General features: G+C 40.6%; 1 protein-coding gene across 1 annotated transcript in view; it reads right to left on the reverse strand.

The window, feature by feature from the left end:
* galnt9 (polypeptide N-acetylgalactosaminyltransferase 9) overlaps positions 1–20,300 on the reverse strand; it is a 93,002-nt gene that overhangs the window by 57,539 nt on the left and 15,163 nt on the right. The window contains exon 3 of the mRNA XM_069524181.1: positions 6,739–6,905. Coding sequence (XP_069380282.1) covers positions 6,739–6,905 — 167 coding nt within the window. The remainder of the gene's footprint in view (positions 1–6,738; positions 6,906–20,300) is intronic.

Consider the following 20,300-nt stretch of genomic DNA (forward strand, 5'->3'; position numbering starts at 1 on the left):
TAGTCCCATTATATATAATATATTTGCCCTGTGCGATGTTGAACTTGTGCATTTGATGTCAAAGCACAAATATCAGACCAGTCTGATGTCAACCAGCCAAATAAATCTCTCATATGACACCCAACAAGCTGGCCGACAAATTGTAAAGCTAATGGGTGTTATAACATCCATTAGCAACACATTACTGTCACTTACAAAGAGGTATGGCACCAAATATTGAAAGGACATAAGAAGAGGTAGACGTGCATTAAATCAAACTAGAAATGCAGACAGAGGGTCTTTATTTGGTCTGTCTAAATGTGACAGAGTTAAAGGTTAAAGCACAGGTTGCTGTGCAGAGTCACCATCTGAGTATATGCAGTCCTCTGCTGATGTGTTCATTCCAGCTGTAACCTCTCTCCTCCGCTCTCACATTTCATGTCATTCGTCACCACTGGGAAAAAAGTTTTAACAGCTAGCTGCACAAATGGCTGTGTGCGTTTCATTGGAGGATAGATGGCTGCTTGAGTTTCTCCTCTGGGTTTCTGCTGAGCGTTATACTTTCTGAGGGAGAAATTATAAGGATGCTTGCGGCACATGGAACAGCATCCACATCTGACTTTGGCTCGCAACATAAATCAGGAAGTGAAAGTGGAAAAATAAATAAATAACGGGGCTACATGTGGAAGCAGCGACCCTCAATGCAAATGGGCGTCAGCCTTTGACACCAAATAAAAGAAAGAGTCATGTGGAAGCCTGGTTTTTGTCTTTTTCTATCTCTAGATTTTTTTTTTCCAATTCAAATTTAAAACTATATGGCACTTTGCATGTCTGGTTCATTTTAATGGTGGAAAGAACATTAATGAGGTACTTTACTTGTAAATAAGTAAATTTGTTTGCTTCTATAAATCTATTCCAGGACTTTTCTGGAAATCTCTATTTACTGCTCACCTAGCAAATTATTAAACTACAAATAAGCTGACAAAATACCCTGCATTGCTAATGATTGATCTTGTCTTTTAAAAATGCAGTGCCTAGTTGTCCCACTTCAAATGTCATTTAGCAGATCCATCACAGATTTCCCAAATGGATGAGATATGTTTTTTTTCCTCTTCACTCCTGCCACATTAATAATTTCATGGGCCTCAGGTTAATCTTTTGACCCTCGGGATCTAACCGAACCCCCAGGTTGTGAATCACTGAAGCAAACATAAAAAATGCAAAACTGTAGCTCTGCCTGACACAACAATATGCAATGATGCAATGACACATCAGTTAATTTTGTGGAACAACCACTGTGGTTAAGAATGTGGTGCTGCTAATTCTTTTCTTCTTTGACTTAATCTTGATTGCAAATGCAGGAGTTTTGCTTTTTGTTTTTCGATTGTTTTGTTGGTAATTTTTGTTAAGTTTACTTGGGTGTTCTCTGTCACCCAGAAGAAGTTACAAATCAAAAGAAAAAATATGAACACAGCTTAAGCAAAAAAGTTGAAAATACTGAATGTCTACTAAAAGGCAGTTAGTTGTTCGTCCACAGAGAGCCGAGCTCATCAAAGTTGGACCTTTCCTCTATCATCCCTTTGGTTTACTTTGGTTTAAAGCATTTCAGAGCAGTGGGTACAAATGAGCATGCTGTCAGCATTTAGCACAAAAGTCATGTAAAATAATAAATAAATAACAAGGCTCATTTAGTTTTTTGTTTTTACCAAATGCCTGTTGGTTCAGTCATTGTTAGAAGCGGCCTTGAGCCTCTTTGAGGGACCAAAGACCTTTGCAGCTCGGTTCTATTTGCACTTTTGAAGGTTTGAAACCAGTGTGCTGGGACTCCTTCATCATCAGCCTCCCCTGTAGCAACAATATGATAAAAGCTATTAGAGTGTAATAATTACTAGGCTTTGCTAAGAAGTAGAAATGTTATGGGCTTCTCTCTAATCCCAGCAAATAAAATGTTGGACTCAATCCATGGGAGGAGAGTTATGGAGCAGGGAATACATTTTAAAAGAGTGGTAGTGCAACGTAGCTGAGAATAAATAACTGCTATGAATTTAAGATGAATGTATAGTGAACTGCATATGAGGAGCGCCATGAATTCCTCTGGTGACATGGAAGATTATGCGTTTTGCTGTGTTAAGGTCAGATGGTGGAGAGATATCGAACATGCTTTTGATTTTTTAAACCCAGGCAAATCTTGAAATTCACTTACAAAGCTTGAATAACGTCCATCCACATGTGCTCAACTGTCGGGATATATATATTTATATGTATCCTAAATAACCTGCAGCATTGTCAGGAAGATCAGCATCACAATACCTGTCAGTTGTGTTTTGCTCTGTCTTAGAGGAAAAAAACATGTTTTACTTCTGCTTCACAAACCACAGGCTGCATTCTTCTAGAAGTAGATTTATAGACTTGTCTCCGACACTGATACGGGAACAGGTCTGAAATTGATCGCTCTGATCAATCACAAGCAGACTAGAGGAGTTACCTAACGGGTGAAGTGGCTCACCATGAGTAATGTGATGTTCATTAAATATTGAGAAAAACTGTCGCCAAATGTAAAATGATACTCCCCCATACTGGCAAAACAGTTTCTCAGAAATAACAAGCCATCGGTTTGGCAGTAGACCTGAGCACTGCAGAAATAATCTGTGCAGCGGCATGTCGGCAATATGTAGGGTTACCCACCTCTCACACATTTATTGGAAATGGCCCGGTGGTAAATTGGTTCATGTTTTTCTGGCTCCTCGACCCTTAACCCACTCTTAACACTGTTACATCCACTTCATATCAAATTCTACTCTGGCTTCACACTCTGGCTTTTTCTCTGAATCACCGACAGATACATTATGAAAACAAGCATCAGGGACACACTCTCTAACCTGAATTAAAATTCTCTCTCTCTGTATAGTCATGGTTCATCTTCATTGCTTTTATTATATTCATCCTAATGGACGGTGATTTTATAACCTCATTTCCAGATGCGGACACACTTCACACCATCCATAGACTGGATAAAAAGATGGATGACATGACTGCTCCCCAAAAGTGAAGCCAATGCGTCTTGATAGGTCATAATCTTTACCTGCTCCGTGTTAATGGATGGGACATTGACCAAACAAAAAATATCAAAGTACACGTCAAATAAATATTTCTCAAAGATGGTTTCTGTAATTTTAGATAGTTCTTATCACACTGATGTTCGTTCAAGTGTTGGGAGGATTAGAGATTAGAGCTTGATTAGTAAATGTTAACTTTTCCAATAAAAAAATGTCATGATGTCGAGAGATCCCCAACGGTTGTGTCAGTTTTGGCCTTACAAGGTCAAAGATGGTGTGAAACACCATGTGGCATTCAGTTAGTTAGTCTAGAATGTCTCTAGAAAAGTCTATGGCAGGGACTGAATGCTGAGAGTGAAGTTTTAAAGTGGAACGTGTGACTGCCTCAACTGGACCGTAAATAAGACAAACTCGTACTTACCTATTGTTTTTTGTAATTGAACAGTAAGGCCCCTAATTTTCTAGACAAAGCTCTTTTGATGGAATTTAAAGTCCAACCAAACGGAGCTAAACTGAGGATGAATAAAGCTCTTTGTAGAGTATATGCAAAGTGTCACAGTGAGTCAGGCCCATTTCCTGCACTGTTCTGCTGAGCACATCCTCTTTAATCAGATTTAATGTATGCAATGTTTAAAGAGATTCAGCTCCACTTGAAATTAATATTACAAGCTCCACTCAGCTGGTCCTCAGTTTATATCCTGTTTTCATTATATGAATCATTAAGTTATCAATTTGGTGGCAGTATTTGCTGGAATTGAATCCTGTAGGGCTCATTAAACCTATTTTCGTGCTGCTAACATGCCGAACAACAGTGAGTCGTCACACATCTAAAGCTCATTGATGGGAATGGGAATTTAGTTCAGACTTCTGGAACATGTGCTGTGAATAAACCTCTCAGACACCAATAAATGTCAGCGGGCTGTCCCGGGGAAGGAAATGTGTGGCAGCGACAGAGCAAACATGCTTCCTGTGAGTTATTCATTATGCCAGGAGTGAGTGTGGCTGTACCTGCACTCATCTCTCTGAGCCTTGTTTAAATGAGGCAGGACAGACAGTGCCATCCAGAAAAGGTCAAGTTGTCCAGCCTGCATGTTAATTGTCTAATGTCAGAGCCGAGACACAGCTCACACATCTGCACAAATCATCATCACTGTGGGTAAACACAGAGTAAGAGCCGCTGACGGATGTGTCTCTGCAGACCGTGACCTGAAACTGACCTTTCATTAAAGACGCACAAAGGGAGCGGACACAACATCAACAGCTAGTCGTCATGAGGCGTGATGTCAGCGAGCTGCACACAGCACATTAATGTTAACTGCCGGCCGGTCACGCTTTACAGCAAAGTGCCAGAAGCAGTAACACGAGTTCAGCTTCAGGTTTAGGTTCTTGACCCGTCCTCTGCATCACAACTGATGACGATGAGTTTCTACGCCTCAAGTGTTTTTATGGCAAATTTGCTGAACCTCCAGGAATTAATTAGTGGGGATAGGTTGCCAAATATGTAATTCTAATTTCAGGCTATCAGACAGTCATGGGTTGATAAAGGTGGTTACTCTTGTCAAAAATATCAGAACATTTCTTGCACAGTTTATTTGTTCTTTTTGCTTTTTTTGGGAAATCACTTGAATTTATTATTCTCAGATTTTCTTCTTTGGGAACCTGGAGGCAACACATTCCAACAGTAAACACGACAGCGACTCATTATTCCCCTTAAGTAAGTTGATATGATGAATGTGGTAAAAGACAGTTGCTTATGTACTGATCTAGCAGACACAGAGCGACATTAGTTTTTATGGTGTTTCAGACAAGAAAGCAAATCAAAGCCGTTTCTAGACATGAACTCCAGAAAATGTCAGGAACCACAACTTTTCCTTTCACTTATAAAGAACCTGTAAGAGATTGTCTGGATCAACAACAGTAAAATGTCAGAGTCAGTACATCACGTATTAAATTCCATTGCAAAAATCATGTGTTTTTGTTTACAGCACATCCACACCGCTGTATGTTCTCATCACCAAAATCTCTCGAATCTGGTTGTCTTTCCAAGTAAACATCTTCGTCTTCTGTGTTCGGCTCCTCTTTTTCATCCTGAGATATTTGTATTCTTTTAGTTTTTTTCAGTTTTGCATCTGTCACACTCTCTCGCTCTGAATTTCCCAGACATTATCCTATTCTCTAATCTCACCTGGGCTCACTCAGACAGGAACACTTTTGGAAAATCTCCAGAGCACCTGACTCAGACATTTGCATTCTCACATACAGCCCCTCTGGAAAATTCCAGGAAAATATCCAGTCTTAGGTTCATGTCTGAAAATAGCTTAATATTCATCCCTGTTTTGGTCTCCACCAAATTCTGAGCACATTATTCAAATGCGGCACAGTTCAGCTGTGCTTGTTAACCTTGTCTGTGGCAACAAGACTGATGAGTGATTGAAGTTGCAGGCTGGAAAACCAAAACTGAAAGATGCTAAAATATTCAAAAGAGCTGAGGGGAGCTGCAGAGTCAGATGGTAAATCTATGTCTTTTACGAAGAGGAACGTCTTATCTGTTCATTTGTAAAAAAAAAAGATATATTGCTACAAAAACCTACCTTTACCCATAGTTGTTCAAGAACTGATTCAATATGGATTTTAGTCAGGATCAGGGTCTAAACGCTGTTTCAGAGGCTCAAACATCCTTGTAATAATATTTTATGGGATAGAGATTGGGTCAAATATGAAAAAAATACTTTCAGGAAATCCTGCAGCCTTTATGGTAAGTAGGGTTGTCCTTTACAAATCTATTTAGGGACAACCCTAGTAAAAATGTGTGTGGCAGACAGACTTAATGACATAATGAGAGAAGGGGTTGTCTTCCATTCTTGCATGCTCACTGGCTTTTAACAGGTCCCTGTCTAGTGGTAGGCAGTTAGAGCCTCAGCAGGGAATGTGTGCCAGTGGTGAGTCCTTCCCGGCCTTCTTTCAGTATGTTATTTATGCACCCTCTTCCTCTGCCAGCCTGAGGGAGGCAGGCCCATTATTCAGTGCCAAGTAAAGGAGGGCCAAGTGTCGTCTGAAATCTAGTTCACTGTCCCTCCCTCTTCGAACAGGGGAGCTTTTGGGATGCGGGGCTGGGCACCTTCAGCTGCCGTGGGCGTCTTGGTGTGCAGGCAAGTTAAGCCTGTGCCCACATCGCCATGGAGACCATAGTACACAGCAGTTTAGAAAGGGATGAGACAAATCCCCTCCCTTCTCTTCCCTCCTTTGTTAAAGCTATTTTAAAACCTGGTCTTCAAGAGTCCACCCTCAGGGGTTCTCAATCCCTTCAGCTGTTACTCACAAGCCAAACACAGAAAAATATGCACAAAACTATAATGTAAAAAGACGGACGACTGTGGCAGGAGTCCAAAAACATCACACTCACTCATCTATGCGTGACGCCTTCATTCAGGTTCCACCAGGGAGGGGAAACATGATAAATGAGGAGACTGTCTGAGCTGTTTAAGCAAACATTAGACAATGATAACTTGCAGGCTCGCTTGGAGATTTTAGTCTGAGAGAAGAGAAACAATTAAACATGGGAGAAGTAGGAAAAGATCAGATACTGGGTCAATCCTCCACAGAGGCATGTGAGATCCTAGTCACTACTATAAAGTCCTGTCCAGCAGACCACATACAGCAAGAGACCAGGGGTTAGAGTGGTTGAGTCTCATATTCTTCTTACCACTGTCGCTGTTGTCGTCCACCAGGATGATCTCCTTGAGCATGTGCGCTGGTGTGTGGTTGACCACGCTGTGGACGGATCGCAGGATCACCGACAGCGCCTCGTTCACGAAGATGAAGACTACAGAGATCTGAGGAAGGTCCTCTTGGTATGTCAGCTGCTTGCACCTGTCAAGATACATTTGAGATTATTAGAAAATATACCAGGACCTCATCATTAGCATATCATCCAATGAGAAAAACACATTTGATCAATACCTGACACATATTTGATGAAGCTGTTTGCTTCTGACCACAGAGCCTTACTCTCTTCTCTTGCCTGTTTATATTTACATGAATTAACAGACATACTTGTAAATATGCTAGATTTATCCATGCAGGCTAGTTTTCATCTGCCTTCCCCGCACACGTTGACTGTAAAAAACATAAGCCGATCAGACAAGAACAAAACTCTACTGGATTCACCGCAAGCAAGCGGGGGTGTTGATGACATTTCTAACACGTGACAGACACAAAAATGAAAAAATGAAGAAAACACAAAGCTGTGACAAGAGCCGACACTTACTGATGCGTTCATAATGAATAAACCAATAACAATGCTGTAAGACGTGAAAACATGGACAGAAGCAAACAGCACATGTATGACACAAAAGTACAAATGAATAGTAAAACAGTATGAAGACTCAGGTGTATCAAGTAAAAGCATATAAATCATAAAACATACACACAACAATTAATGACCAGCAAAAAAAAAATCATAGCCTAAACCATTGTAGCTTCCTGCTTGTCTCACAAAAAGGAGAATGGTATTGATCCTCTCATCTAACTCTCAACAAGGAGCATGTGAAGCTATTTCCCAACATGTTAAGCCAAAGAGAGCCCCTATACCCAAATATGACTGTGTATTGATTTCAGCTTTATATGCAGCAGGTGAACAGATGTAAGACCTGAAGCCTTGAACACATAGAGAAAGACAGGCGAAGTGAAGATATTCTCAGTGTTGCTGCAGTGCTCCCTGACACCATTTAATGAAACCTCCTTAACAGACCCCAGGACACCCTTCTATTACAGTATTTTGATATCTCCACGCGCACCTCTGCATCACCCTCAGCCCACTTTTGACAGCTACAGCATAAACTTTTCTCCCTGCAGACATTTTGACTCATCTAAGCAGGAAAAACACAAGCGTAGCTAATAACATTAACGATTGCTCCGTCTGCATTAAAGCGTACCACTGAGCGTGCGCAGTAGGGAAGCTCTGAAGCCGGCTCAGTAAACTGGATGCAGAGCTAATTATTGGGATTTGTTACACCTTTTTGAAAAACCTGAATATTCACATAGGAGGGATTATCAGATGGATGTGTGGAGTTTAAGATGCCTTTTACCTGTTAAAAACTGCGTGTCGTTTACAGTGTATTCTCATGAAACAAAGATACGTATGCCTGGATTTTTTTTTCCCTCAGCATATCAAGCCAGCGTTGCAAAAAATAGCACTCTTTTCAGTTCAGTTCCATTTGAGGGTGAAAGCGGCAGCTCTCAGACGAGGATGTTCTGTACCACACTGTGGTGTCAGTGCTGCTGCTGCTGCTGCTGAGAAGCTGCAATACTGAAACCATTTGTTGAGCAAAAAGCACATTCCTGCAAGAGTCATGGGGAGAATGTGGAGTTTGACAGGTTAATGACTGACTCACCCCCAGTCACATCTATTATGTATTATGTTATCATCTCATCTTGTCAGTGGTGATAGACTGACTTTTTCAATAACCAAAACCAAGGTTATTTAATCACCACAACATTATAATTTGTAAGTGGCTGTATTTATATAGTCTACTTTAAGTGCTTTACAGCTACATTCACTCATTCATGCACATGGTCACACAGTGCTTCTACATGCAGAGTTTTTCCTTTCACACATCTTTCATTTACAGATGGCACAATTTGGTGGTTCAGTTTTATGCCCAAGGACACTTTACGAGACAGATTGGATGAGCAGGGGATCAATCCTATCACTTTCTGTTTCCTGGACAACCCACTCTTCCATCTGAGCCACAACCTCTCAATTTAATATGGTTTCTGTTGCCAAAAGATTATTTTTTTTAAATCTAAAAGACTTGTGAATTATATGAGAATTTTCAAACACACTGCCAGCGATCAACATCCTGGTAGAAATCCTCGGTACATTTGTGTTCTCACATAAAGCCCCTCTGGAGAGAGTGTCGGGGGATCAGTCCATGTCTGAAAGCAGCCATACTTTAACACCTCTGTCTCTTTTTTTACCTCCAGTCCTGTGTAGTCCTGCAGGAATCAAGTCTCTGAAGTATTGCTGTCTCGTGTGTTTAGCACATGTGAACATTAACCTAGAAAAGTCTTATCCTGGTTTTCAATCTATCAACCAAATTATATTTTATTTAACAATATCTAAAAGAGAATATTAAATGAAAGAGAAAAGATGGTTTCTAACAGTGAGAAAGCTGAAAATATAGCTTTGTACCGTGACAGAAACCTGGATTGTGTGGCCTGTAAGGTCAGATCTCTGTTAAATGCACAGCTACAGTTATATAGCTGTTGAAGTAAGCTGCAATGAAAAGGCTCTTGACTTCAGTACTGCAGAGGACAGACTGAAGCCTAGTGTCATGCATGTGTTCTGTTATAGCCTTCATTCCATTACAGATGCTCAGGTGGAGGCAGAGCCGTTAAACACAGAAGGCAGCCACAAGTCAAACTGCGTTCATCCTCAGTCAGAGCGGAGAGGAGGAGGAGTGACAGCGTGTCTGTCTGTCACAGGAACCTGAATATTATTTGAATCATATACAGGAATACGAACAATCTCCTTTCTCTTGGTTCCATGTAAACACGAGGACACACATAGGTCTCCTTCTCTTCCACCTGTTCACTGTCTCACTTCCTCTCTCAGTCTCTGCCCCCCTCTCTCGCCCTCACACATGGACTCCATGGTAACCCCCAGTTTGCACATCTGTGACTAGAATCCTACTTCATGTCCCCACTTACACTGACCCAATTATTACAGTGAACTGTGATCAACACATGCAAATTTTGTTTGTGTGCATCTGCAGTGTCTCAATCACACAACTTGTCTTAATCTCTGCCGCTGGTTGTCTCTAACTCAGTCATATGGTATATATGTATATTTCCACCTGCGATACTCAAATCAAAAACAACAGTGTGGACTGGACAGACTCACTTAGCTGATTCCTATGGCAACTGCAAGCACGCACGCACGCACGCACGCACGCACGTACACACACACAGACACACACACATCAGGCATCTTGTGAATCTTTCCACGCTGCTCCAATTAGGAGCCGAACGCAACAGCTGACAAACACATTTCGCTTGCTCCTGACTTTGTTTCCCCGTGTTTCCACATCTCTTATTCAGCAGTGCTGAGTCAAATGTGTGGGGATAATGAGGTGGTTAGGATAACTGTTGTGGCTGAATTATTTACAAGAGATTTTGACTGTGATGAAACACTTGTAATCTCATTCTGTATTAGCATATCAAATCAACATAAATCAGCGATAGTGTAAACAAATTTTCACTTCACTGAATCATGTTAACCTCTTATAGACGTCTGCTGAACATCGAGGCAGAGCGGAGGTAAAGACGCTGAAATGACATATTGCATTTGGGTGAAATAGCGTTCGCGCTATAGAGCTAATTAATGAGAGAATATATTGATTTGTCACAATGTATGAGTCTCACATGCTATTGCTACGTGACAGAGGCAACAAGTGAAACTGATTTTCAGTATAGAAAATCTGATTCAACAAGAGGCTGTCTCATTTTCATGAATCACAAATCAGGGCAGCTATAGAAAAGACCTTAAACGTACCTATTCAACAAAATACTACAGGTTAATAGTCCATTATCCTTAAGACGGCTCTGAGCTGAGTGAAATAACCATGAAGTATTTCAGTGGCCTGTTTGAATTGGGGGGGGGGGGGGGGGGGGGTTGTCCCACAATTCATTGCGGCAGTAACATTTAAAACCACAAAACCTCGTAGTTGCACCTGGACAGACCAACGTACATATTAAAAAAGAGAACAGCTGTTTAATTCTAATGACACGATCCAGAACTGAAGTAAAACCACACATGATCATCTGAGATCCTTCTTCTTCTCTGTCACATCTGCAATATCATCAACTAAATACAAGTATAAATATAAACAGAACTAACTGCAAATATAAGTATAAATATCATCAGAGCTAAATACAAAGTCATTTCAAAAAAATAATTTCCTTCACTATTACTTTATACAATACATTACACATTTTTTTATAACTTTTGTTTAGTTTTTATTTAGAGTTTTATTTTTTGTTTATTTCGTGTGAGTTACTAATGGTCAAATGTTCCCTCTGTACAAACTAAAAACATCCTTCATTAGGAGGTGTGACTTTTGAATTGTGGTCATAGATCAGAGGATGTCACCGTATGGTACTGTCTGTTATAAATAAAGTAAAAAAATAAACACAAACAAGAATAAGTGGAGTTGGATTTTCCTTCCAACGCGGTTCTCCTTTCCTAACTCCTTGCAGCTTCTCCTTCACTTCATCTCTCCCTGACCTCATGATGTTTCCCACCGGGGTCAAGGAATAGTGAAGGTTAGTAAAGGAGATTATTTTGACACATCGCAGCCAACATCTCCAAATGAAAATGTGGCACCACATACACTCGTTGCTCACGGGAGGTAGTGACCAAATGTAGAATGTAATATCATAATGTATTGTTCCTCCATGTTGAAGCAAAGAAAATGATAACTTAGCTTAGGAAACTTTTCACCAAACTTATGCTTGTTATGAAACAGCTGATTTATCACTACATTTATTTATCACTGCAGAGTCATATTTTCAGACGTAAGAATAAGAAGTGTTGTTATCAGAGTCGAAAGGCTTTTGTTCAAGTGCTACCTTCAACATATTTTGTTCAAAGACAGCATGTTAGCTGCTCTTCCACCCTTGCTGTGAGCCATCTGAACTCTACTGGTGCTTGATGCTCCGATACCCCGGCGAACTGCGATGTCAGCTTGAGTCATCAACATCTATGGGGTCAGGGCGCAGGGGGACGGCCACACAGCAGATGGATCCCAGCGTGGTACTAAAGTTACATCATTCTCTCTTCACCCATTGGAAACCCGCCTCATACTCACACTGCCACTGGTGTGTGTGTGTGTGTGTGTGTGTGTGTGTGTGTGTGTGTGTGTGTGTGCGCACAGTGGGCATGTGTTTGCAGGTTCTCACCTTTCAACAATGAGAACTGGCAAGAGAGTGACGAGCAATTATGTTGAACGCCACAACAGATGGCATCTTATTTACTTGTAAAATTGTACATAGTGCTTCGCATATCACAAAAACAACATGAGCAGACGATTGAGTTCTAAAAATACTATTTCTGCTTTCATATATAGACTTTACTTTACATTAATTTCATAGTTTTATTTTGTATGAATTAAAGAATTGTATAGTCACTTTACTTTTTTTAAATTATCTTGTTTTCTACAGAAAAAAATCTAATTTTAGCTCACTTTTAATGTAGTGGTAGCATAACTATTCAATAATATTCAGTGTATTTATTTGAAATGTCTTCACAGACAGTTAGTTAGCCAGATATAGTGACAATAATAAACCTGATGTAATTGCTGTATCTGAGATGATAATGAAAAAGGTTATGATGTGTAACTGAGAGGAAATAGGTTGTTTACAATAAATAAGGTCAATAAAAAATGTTGATGCAGTTTTAAGATGCAGCGCTGATAAATACAGAGTAGGTAAAACACAAAAGACAATATTTTAAAATGTGCAACTAAGTGATGTTGAAACACCTAAATGTTGAATTGTTAGCAGAGTATATTGAACCCAGTTGATAAATCTACTGGAATTCTTGACGAATTGAAAAACTAAAAAATGAAAAATGCTAATTGTGTTGATTTGCTCAGTGAAAATTGACATGATATGACTTAAAACTTATTTTATCATTCTCTCACAGTCCTATACATAACCTACTGTGTGGAGGTGTGGGCAAATACCTTTCACTTATAAAGGTATTATCATGCTACAGCAGAGAGGTTTGTATATTGATACATGTTACGATCTAGTAGATGTTGAAACTGCAGTGATGATGTACAAATCACATAATAATTTACCTCCTCATTCCGAGGTTGTTGAATATCTGACACGGAGGGAGATTAGCATTCAACTGGACTGTGTCTGCAGCAACTCCAACTTTTTCAACATCCATTCTCCCTTTTTGTGACACACCCAGAGTGTCCTAACTCTGAGTGCGTAAAACTATACATTACATATAGTCGGCAATAGATTCCATGGCAACTGGAACCAGTGCAGCTGCAGACCTCGGGCCCAAAACAATGAGCTGGAAGGAGCAATATGGGAGCTCTGATGTATATGAAAGGTGCTGATCTGTGGGTCCATCACAGTGATGTCCTGTGATCCATCATAAGTATGAACATATTAATGATTGCCACGAAGCCTTAACCTCAATGTATTATGTCATAGTTATTAGTAAAATTGCATTTCTTGCTTTTTGAAATTACATAATAAAAAAGTTCAGTCTCGCAACTAAGCATGTACAGTTCAGCCTCGGGTGATGACACAGCTCTGGATTTTAAGGTGGCAGCTATACCATAGGTGCAGGAAACATACTGAGAAGCATTCAACTTTATTTATATCATTACTTACATGGCACTAAAACTATACAGCAGCATTTCTTCATGCAAAGGGACGTTCTGCTGCTTAATGTTGCACTATCATGTATGACAGTGCTTGCTCTTCTAGACTGGGGAGGCACTGTTATCAATCACTCCCATTTGCACAGTCCACATGCATTTGACAGCAGAGACAGCGAAAGGAAAACTAAACCACAGAGAGAGAGAGAGAGAGAGAGAGAGCTGCTGCGTACATCTATCTACAGTGTACTCTGAGCTCCTGCACTCTCTTCTGAAGAGTAAATGCACAAGTGTTTTGATTGATAACCCCCCTCCTGTATCATTCCAGTCCTTCCTTGTGCATTTACGCTCTCCCTCAGCAGCTCCTTTGTTCCCTCTCACAGCTTTCTCTATTGCCTCTCTCAATCAGCCCTGCCAGGTCTATAAATACAAATCTGGCAGTGAGTTTGAGGGGGGAGATTTTTTTTTGCGCTCTTTTGCAGGAGATACAGTCACAAAATGGAATCTGCGCAAAACAAAACAACGTATATTTCAGGCTTGGTTATACGACTAGAGAGAGGCTGTATTTAATGAATACTACTTGAGTAATATCTTGAAAATGTCAGAGGGGGCAAGGCAGCTTCATCATTTCTAGTTGAGATGTGGAGGCTGGATTTCAGTGTCGAGATCGTAAAGTGGAATTGTAGTTCCATTGCCCTAGTTACTGGATCCAATTTAGGGCATCGCTCAACCTTAAATTTGTACCTGTCTGCCATGGCAGGGAAGCCTTGTAAAGCTGTAACAGGATGAGCGATCGACTCATCTGTTTGTAATGGGACTGTGCTCACTGGCCAGCGCTCATAATTTGACCCGGAACAAGCTTTGACAGAAACAGAGTGCCAGATTAAGATATATTTCGACCACTCCTCCCCCTTTCCCTTCCGCCATCAGTCTGCTGCCCCCGCCCCTCCCCGCCACTCTTATTCGCCCTGAAATTTCACATTAACCTCACGTGGCCCGCGCAGGCCAGGCAACACCAAAGTAAATTTCCAGTCTGCAAGCACACTCCTCTCAGCAAAGATAATTGTTTGCCTTGTCATTTCTCCGACTGGCCAGGAGATAAACTCCAGTGCTGGAAAAGAGCAACAATTTGCAGCAGGAGCTCCTGCACCGCGGAGACCTTACGATCCCATTCTGCAATATCAGACGCTCAGGAGATGAGCTAAGCCTGTTTCTTCAGCCTCCCTCTCTGGTTATCACCCTCCCACAGGCAGACAAACACAAGACCAAGGGTCCTCCGGGAAGCGCAGCGTTCAATATAGTTTTGGGTTTAACAACTATTTTGACAAAATATAAATCAAATCTCCTGCAAAGTGACAATAGTGATGGAGGTGAGATTTGCAGTAATTGAATAAGAATCCTCTCACAGGAGGAGAAGTGGAGGGTGAAGAAGCAGGTTTGATGCCTTGAATTGCATTTTTTCTATTTATGACATGCATTGCATTTTAAAATCTTTTTCTGTTTGTTTTGCGGGCATTCACAATCTTACCACCTTGTCTGCCTTTATTGTTTTTTCTCTCCACAGCCCAATGAACTGTTATCATACCTTAGGCGCCCAAGGACACGATGGCAGCCTCAGAGTCACCATAATGTATTTTAGAGCCTACTTATGTCCGTCGGAATCTTAGCTCAGAATGTCACTTGCAGAGGTGAAGGGCGGGAAAAAGAGACCTGCCTGCGGTGAATGGCGATTACGGGTTTTCGTGTGCAAGACAATCGCAGCTGTGATTATTATGAATTGGTTTTGCAGCAGAAAGTCGAGACTATGCAGAGATTGCTGCCCTGTAGTCATCAGCGTCCTCTCTGCTCAGTGACTCCTGCTCAGTTAACAGGCCACTGGACAGGAGGTGTCTGCTTCTTACATTTAACCTCATTCCAGCAGTTCTGCAGACACCTCTTACCCACAGGACACAATTACAGGATCAGAATTAGAAATCATTACTGTAAGTGTCTTTTGTACTGGGTGAGGCTGATCACAGCAGATAGACACTTGGCCACTAGGCCTCATGCAAGAATATTTTCATATCCTTTCACCTCTATCACTTTTTTCTGTGAGGTTTGCTTGTATGAGTGTCCAAGTCAGATTCACAAAACTCTCTTTGCCGTATGTGACGTATGTAATTGGCTTGTTTCAGCCTGTTCATGAGGAGGAGCACGTTCAAGAGATTTCAACATTAGCATAGTCAACACCCTGGAAAGTGCCTTGAAAGGCTGCCTGTTCCACTTGGTTTGTGAGCAAATATCATTCTGGAGACAGAAGACTAACAACCTGAGAGCGGAACAGAGGCCTGCAGGAAGACCAAGAAGATGATGTCATGAGAGAACTTTCCATTTACTACTGAAATGTATACATTTCTGACAAAATATGCCAGTAAAGATCAGGGTGTTCTTGAGGATCTGGTAAATAATATAACCTTCACCAAGGAGGCTATGTTTTTGTTTAGCTGGATTACCCAATAACGACTGGACAGATCACCATGAAACTTGGTGGAAGAATGCAGTATGGGTCACAAAATAACGCGATAGCAGGGGGTGCACATACACACACACACACAAGTCTCTTATGCAGAACAGATTCTGAATGACAGGTACACAGAGTAAAAGACAAATGCTCTTGTGAGAGATAACTGCATTGTACAAGTACAGCTGAAACTATGAGATTGACTGTCTGCATGGACGGTAACAACATTATGGATGATAGCCTGAGTGAGTTTCCTGCAAACAGAGCTGCACACAGCTACGTAATGCTGCAGCAGAGCAAAACAAGTTAATATGAAGAAAAAATTTTTGGTCATTTGGTCATTATTAAACTATGAAGGGATCAAATCTAATATTATTAGAGTTAATTTTGGTTTCATATTTAAACTAATCCACTGAGATCCTGTGTAGAAAGTTTGGAAACATTCTGATCTGCTTTGTGTTCACACTGGAGTTTTACAAACTATCCAACAGCTGTTATCGTGTAGTCATGTGGATGAGCTGGTAACTGATGCCTGACTTCACTGCTACATTCAGTATGTGTAGATTTATGTTTACTTACTCACTGTGAGAGAGTGTATCTCAAACCTCTGTTTATGAATAACAATGAAGAAACAGGATAAACAAGGAAGCTTAAACTTACTCATTACTGAGGCTTATTATGATGCATTTGTTGTCAATATTCTTTGGTTGACTTTAATGAGGAACTAACACAAAGTATTGAAACTCTCCTTTGTTTTAACACCTTTTCATTTTGTTATTGATCAGGTTATATCCCTGCACTCACACGCTGACACCTACAGTATATGTTGCCTCAGGCATTGAATTTTCTTTCATAGATACGTTGTTATGATACATATGTACGTTGCTTATTTAGACTGCTTCTGTGATTCCTTCTTTGACAGTTGATGATCAGATTTAGTATATATAAATATATTTTGTTTTTAAATTCAGGCTAAATCCACATAAATTGTCTATTGGGAAACATACTTTAAAATGGGATATACTTGGTCCAGTGCTAGAGTCTTACTAACAGCTTTCACACAAGCACACTGGGCAAATGCAGCAGAGTTCCTACAAGTCGAAAGGCGTTTTGAAAGCACCTGTAAGCCCCCACCAGTGCCACAAAACGACTTTCTGTTGTGCTGGTTGTAAAAACATTCATTTTCTATCTGTGGACAATTCTCTTCGCTAAAAGCAGCGTTTTGACTCCTGTTCTTAAAAATGCTGCGTCTCTGCTGTAAACAGAAAGAAAGCAAAAAAAACTTGTTTGCACCTTGCATTGTATTGATTTCCATTGAGCAACACAACAAATGCATCAAGTCTTTATCACACTGTGTACCTATTGGATATCTGTCATGGATTCAAGCTTTACCTTGTTTGACACAACATGTAATGTTTGTTCTTGATGTTTGGGCTTGTTTACATGGCCACAGAAAAAACATTCTGTTTTTCAGGAATTGACCCAGAATAGATTAATGCCTACACACAGATACAGATCAACAGGGAGGAAGAGGGACCCCTCTGTTTGGCACATGTAGAATCTAGTCACAACCTGCGTCACTTTAAGAAACATAGCATATTGTCACCACGATTAAGAACCAGAAACAATCGCACTTCCCTTGTCTGCCGTTCCACTTTTTCGATTAAAAAAATGAATTTCCTGAAACCCTTCCATTCCAGAGGCGCTCTCTCCACTGACTTTATCAATTACCAAGCTCCTTTCAAGATGCCCTCCTCCTTCCATCTCTTGTCTAATTTTTTGGGGCGTGAAAAAGAGCATCGGAACAAAGCAGATTGCATGAAATGAATTGTTATCCCTGCTAAAGCCTTCAGAAACCTCTCTTGGTCGTTGACAGAGGGGAGGAGAAAGGATTAAGTGGAGTTAGGCTGTAAGACTGACGAAGGAGATGAAAAGTATCAAGCAGGAAGTACAAGGGCAGATTTGTGAGGATGAGACTTGAGGGAACAATCATAACAATACTTTTACACAGAGGGCAAATTTTACACACAAAAAGAGTGATATGGTCGATTTGGACAATAAAGAAGAGTTAGGCAGTGTGCTTTTTCTTTTTCAACCAGATACCGCTCTGGGTCAATAGGATCCTGGTTTCATCCTCTTCCTCCCAAGATCTTAACTCCAGCATCCCCACTAACAGCCTCAAAGTTGACCAGAGGGGGCGTTGTAGAGCTGCAACAAATGATGTGGTGGAGACTTCTTTCCTTTTTTATAGTGTTTTATCGTTCGGAGACAGAGAAGGACAAGATGGATGATTCTCAGTGTCATCAACAATGAGCCAGCATGATTGATGCTTGAGTCATCCTGCAGCGGGTGCTGGTTGGGTTGTGACCCGACCCTTTGCTGGAGGTCTTCTCTCCCCCCCTTTATATGCTTACACCAAAAAAATACCTGAAAAAAGTATTCTTTCACTCTTTGTCTTTAACCTGCCATGTTATCGAAAGTAACATATACAACCGTTGATTATCTGCCATGACCAATGCCTGATTCCTTGAAAAGCAACTATAAACTGCTTAGTAGCCACAAACCAAAGTAACTACAAAAAACTACCCACCAAGAAATGAGGGTTACACACCGAAACACGTTATTTATCATTTTCTAAATCCACAGTAAGGATGCCTTTAATATTAGATACGCCAACAGTTCCAGAATTGACTGGATAAGTATCAGATAACAAAGAGGGCAGCTCAATGTGATAGTAGTGAAAAGATAACAAACATCAAATCAAAGGATTAATTCCTAAAGTATATCTATTGTAATATTTATAACATTTCTTATTTAGTTCAGCATTACGTTCCTCATTGGTCATGTGATCCACTACCCGCAGCTCTTCGCGGCCCCCTGAGAGTCTCCCTAATGAGGAGGCGCAGAGGTGGAGCAATATCTGATGAAATATGCACATATGCACATTTCATCAGGGATGCTGGGTTACAAAAGCTGCTCCGCTGAACACAAGTGGGGTCATAAACAGTTTCCACCACAGGCAGTGAAAATGTTGATGTTTACATAATGAGGCCAACCATTGCAAAATTAATGCCAAAATGTACTAATTTAAAATGTGTTATTTAGCACAACACAAAAGGTATTCACCGTGCACTGCTGTGCCATTCATATAATCAGGGTTTGAGTGCCTTCACTACATGCAATGTGCCACTGGGAAACTGTGGGCGGCCGCTGCAAAATGAATGTCATAAAGCTCCAGGTATACAGGAATGTGCAGCCATTAAATTTACAAGGGTGACATTTGCATTTTGGTGTTCCATATGGAATCCAGCGTCAGGCAGTGTTTGATCCATGCGACAGTCTATACTGTGCGTTCCCTCATCTGGGTACTGGCTTCAATGTTTAGCGTAAGAAGTCTTGAATAAAAATGAAGCCATATATAAAATATGCAGCACCTTCAATTAAAATGAATGAAGAAAGCATTGTACATAAAAGATCCAGCAACAAACTAGACTTAAGGATCTGTAGAAGACTCAGCAAACCAACTCTCTTTATATCACAACCATTTACAACACTGCTGCTAGGGTTGGGTTTCATTTGGATTGTTTTCAATATCAGTGGCAGAATCTTTTTCCTTAAAGGAGCAACGGTTGACGATATGAGCAGCTTTTTTATTGCAAAGGCAAATTGGAAGTTAAAATGTAACAGGTTTACAGTTTAAAGTATATTTACTTAAATAAATATTTATAAGTGGAAAACTCACATAATAAATTAAACCTACAATCATTTAACTCAAATTAGCAGTGCTTAACAAAACAAACGTCTTCCACTCCAAACAAACCATTACGTGTCTCCTCGCCTCTGGGTCCAGAGACGCCCACACTGTCGGCTGATGTGTTGACATGAGGACACTCAACCAGTAAACAGACCATCCCTCTGCTTTCAAATGTTTCTGAGCGTCACCAGTTCTTCATTAAGTTGGACATGTTCCTCTCCTTTTACAACTCGTTTCAAATATTTGGTGTCGGAATAATTTTATATGAAATGCAGCCACAGTAGCTAAGTGTAGGCTAACCTTACGTGACTGCCAGAGCCGTATAGAGAGTGTGTTACTACCAGAGTTCAGTGAAAAAGTTACGTCTGATGATGTTAAAGTTGCTTCTAAGCAGAGCAAATATTTCAGTACATGGCTTGTTGAGGAATTTCACACACATTAGATACTGTATGTACACCATGAGGAGAATAGTTCCTGTCTTATTCCCACTTACTCCCTTCTCTCTCTTCGCAGTACCCAAGGTCAGGTTATAGATAAAGGGCCAACTAGCAGTACATTGTAGTGTATACGCTCAGGGACTTTCATATCTTATTCAGATGCCCTAGACA

Source organism: Paralichthys olivaceus, chromosome 4, assembly GCF_024713975.1.
Source record: "Paralichthys olivaceus isolate ysfri-2021 chromosome 4, ASM2471397v2, whole genome shotgun sequence".
NCBI classification, from domain to species: domain Eukaryota; kingdom Metazoa; phylum Chordata; class Actinopteri; order Pleuronectiformes; family Paralichthyidae; genus Paralichthys; species Paralichthys olivaceus.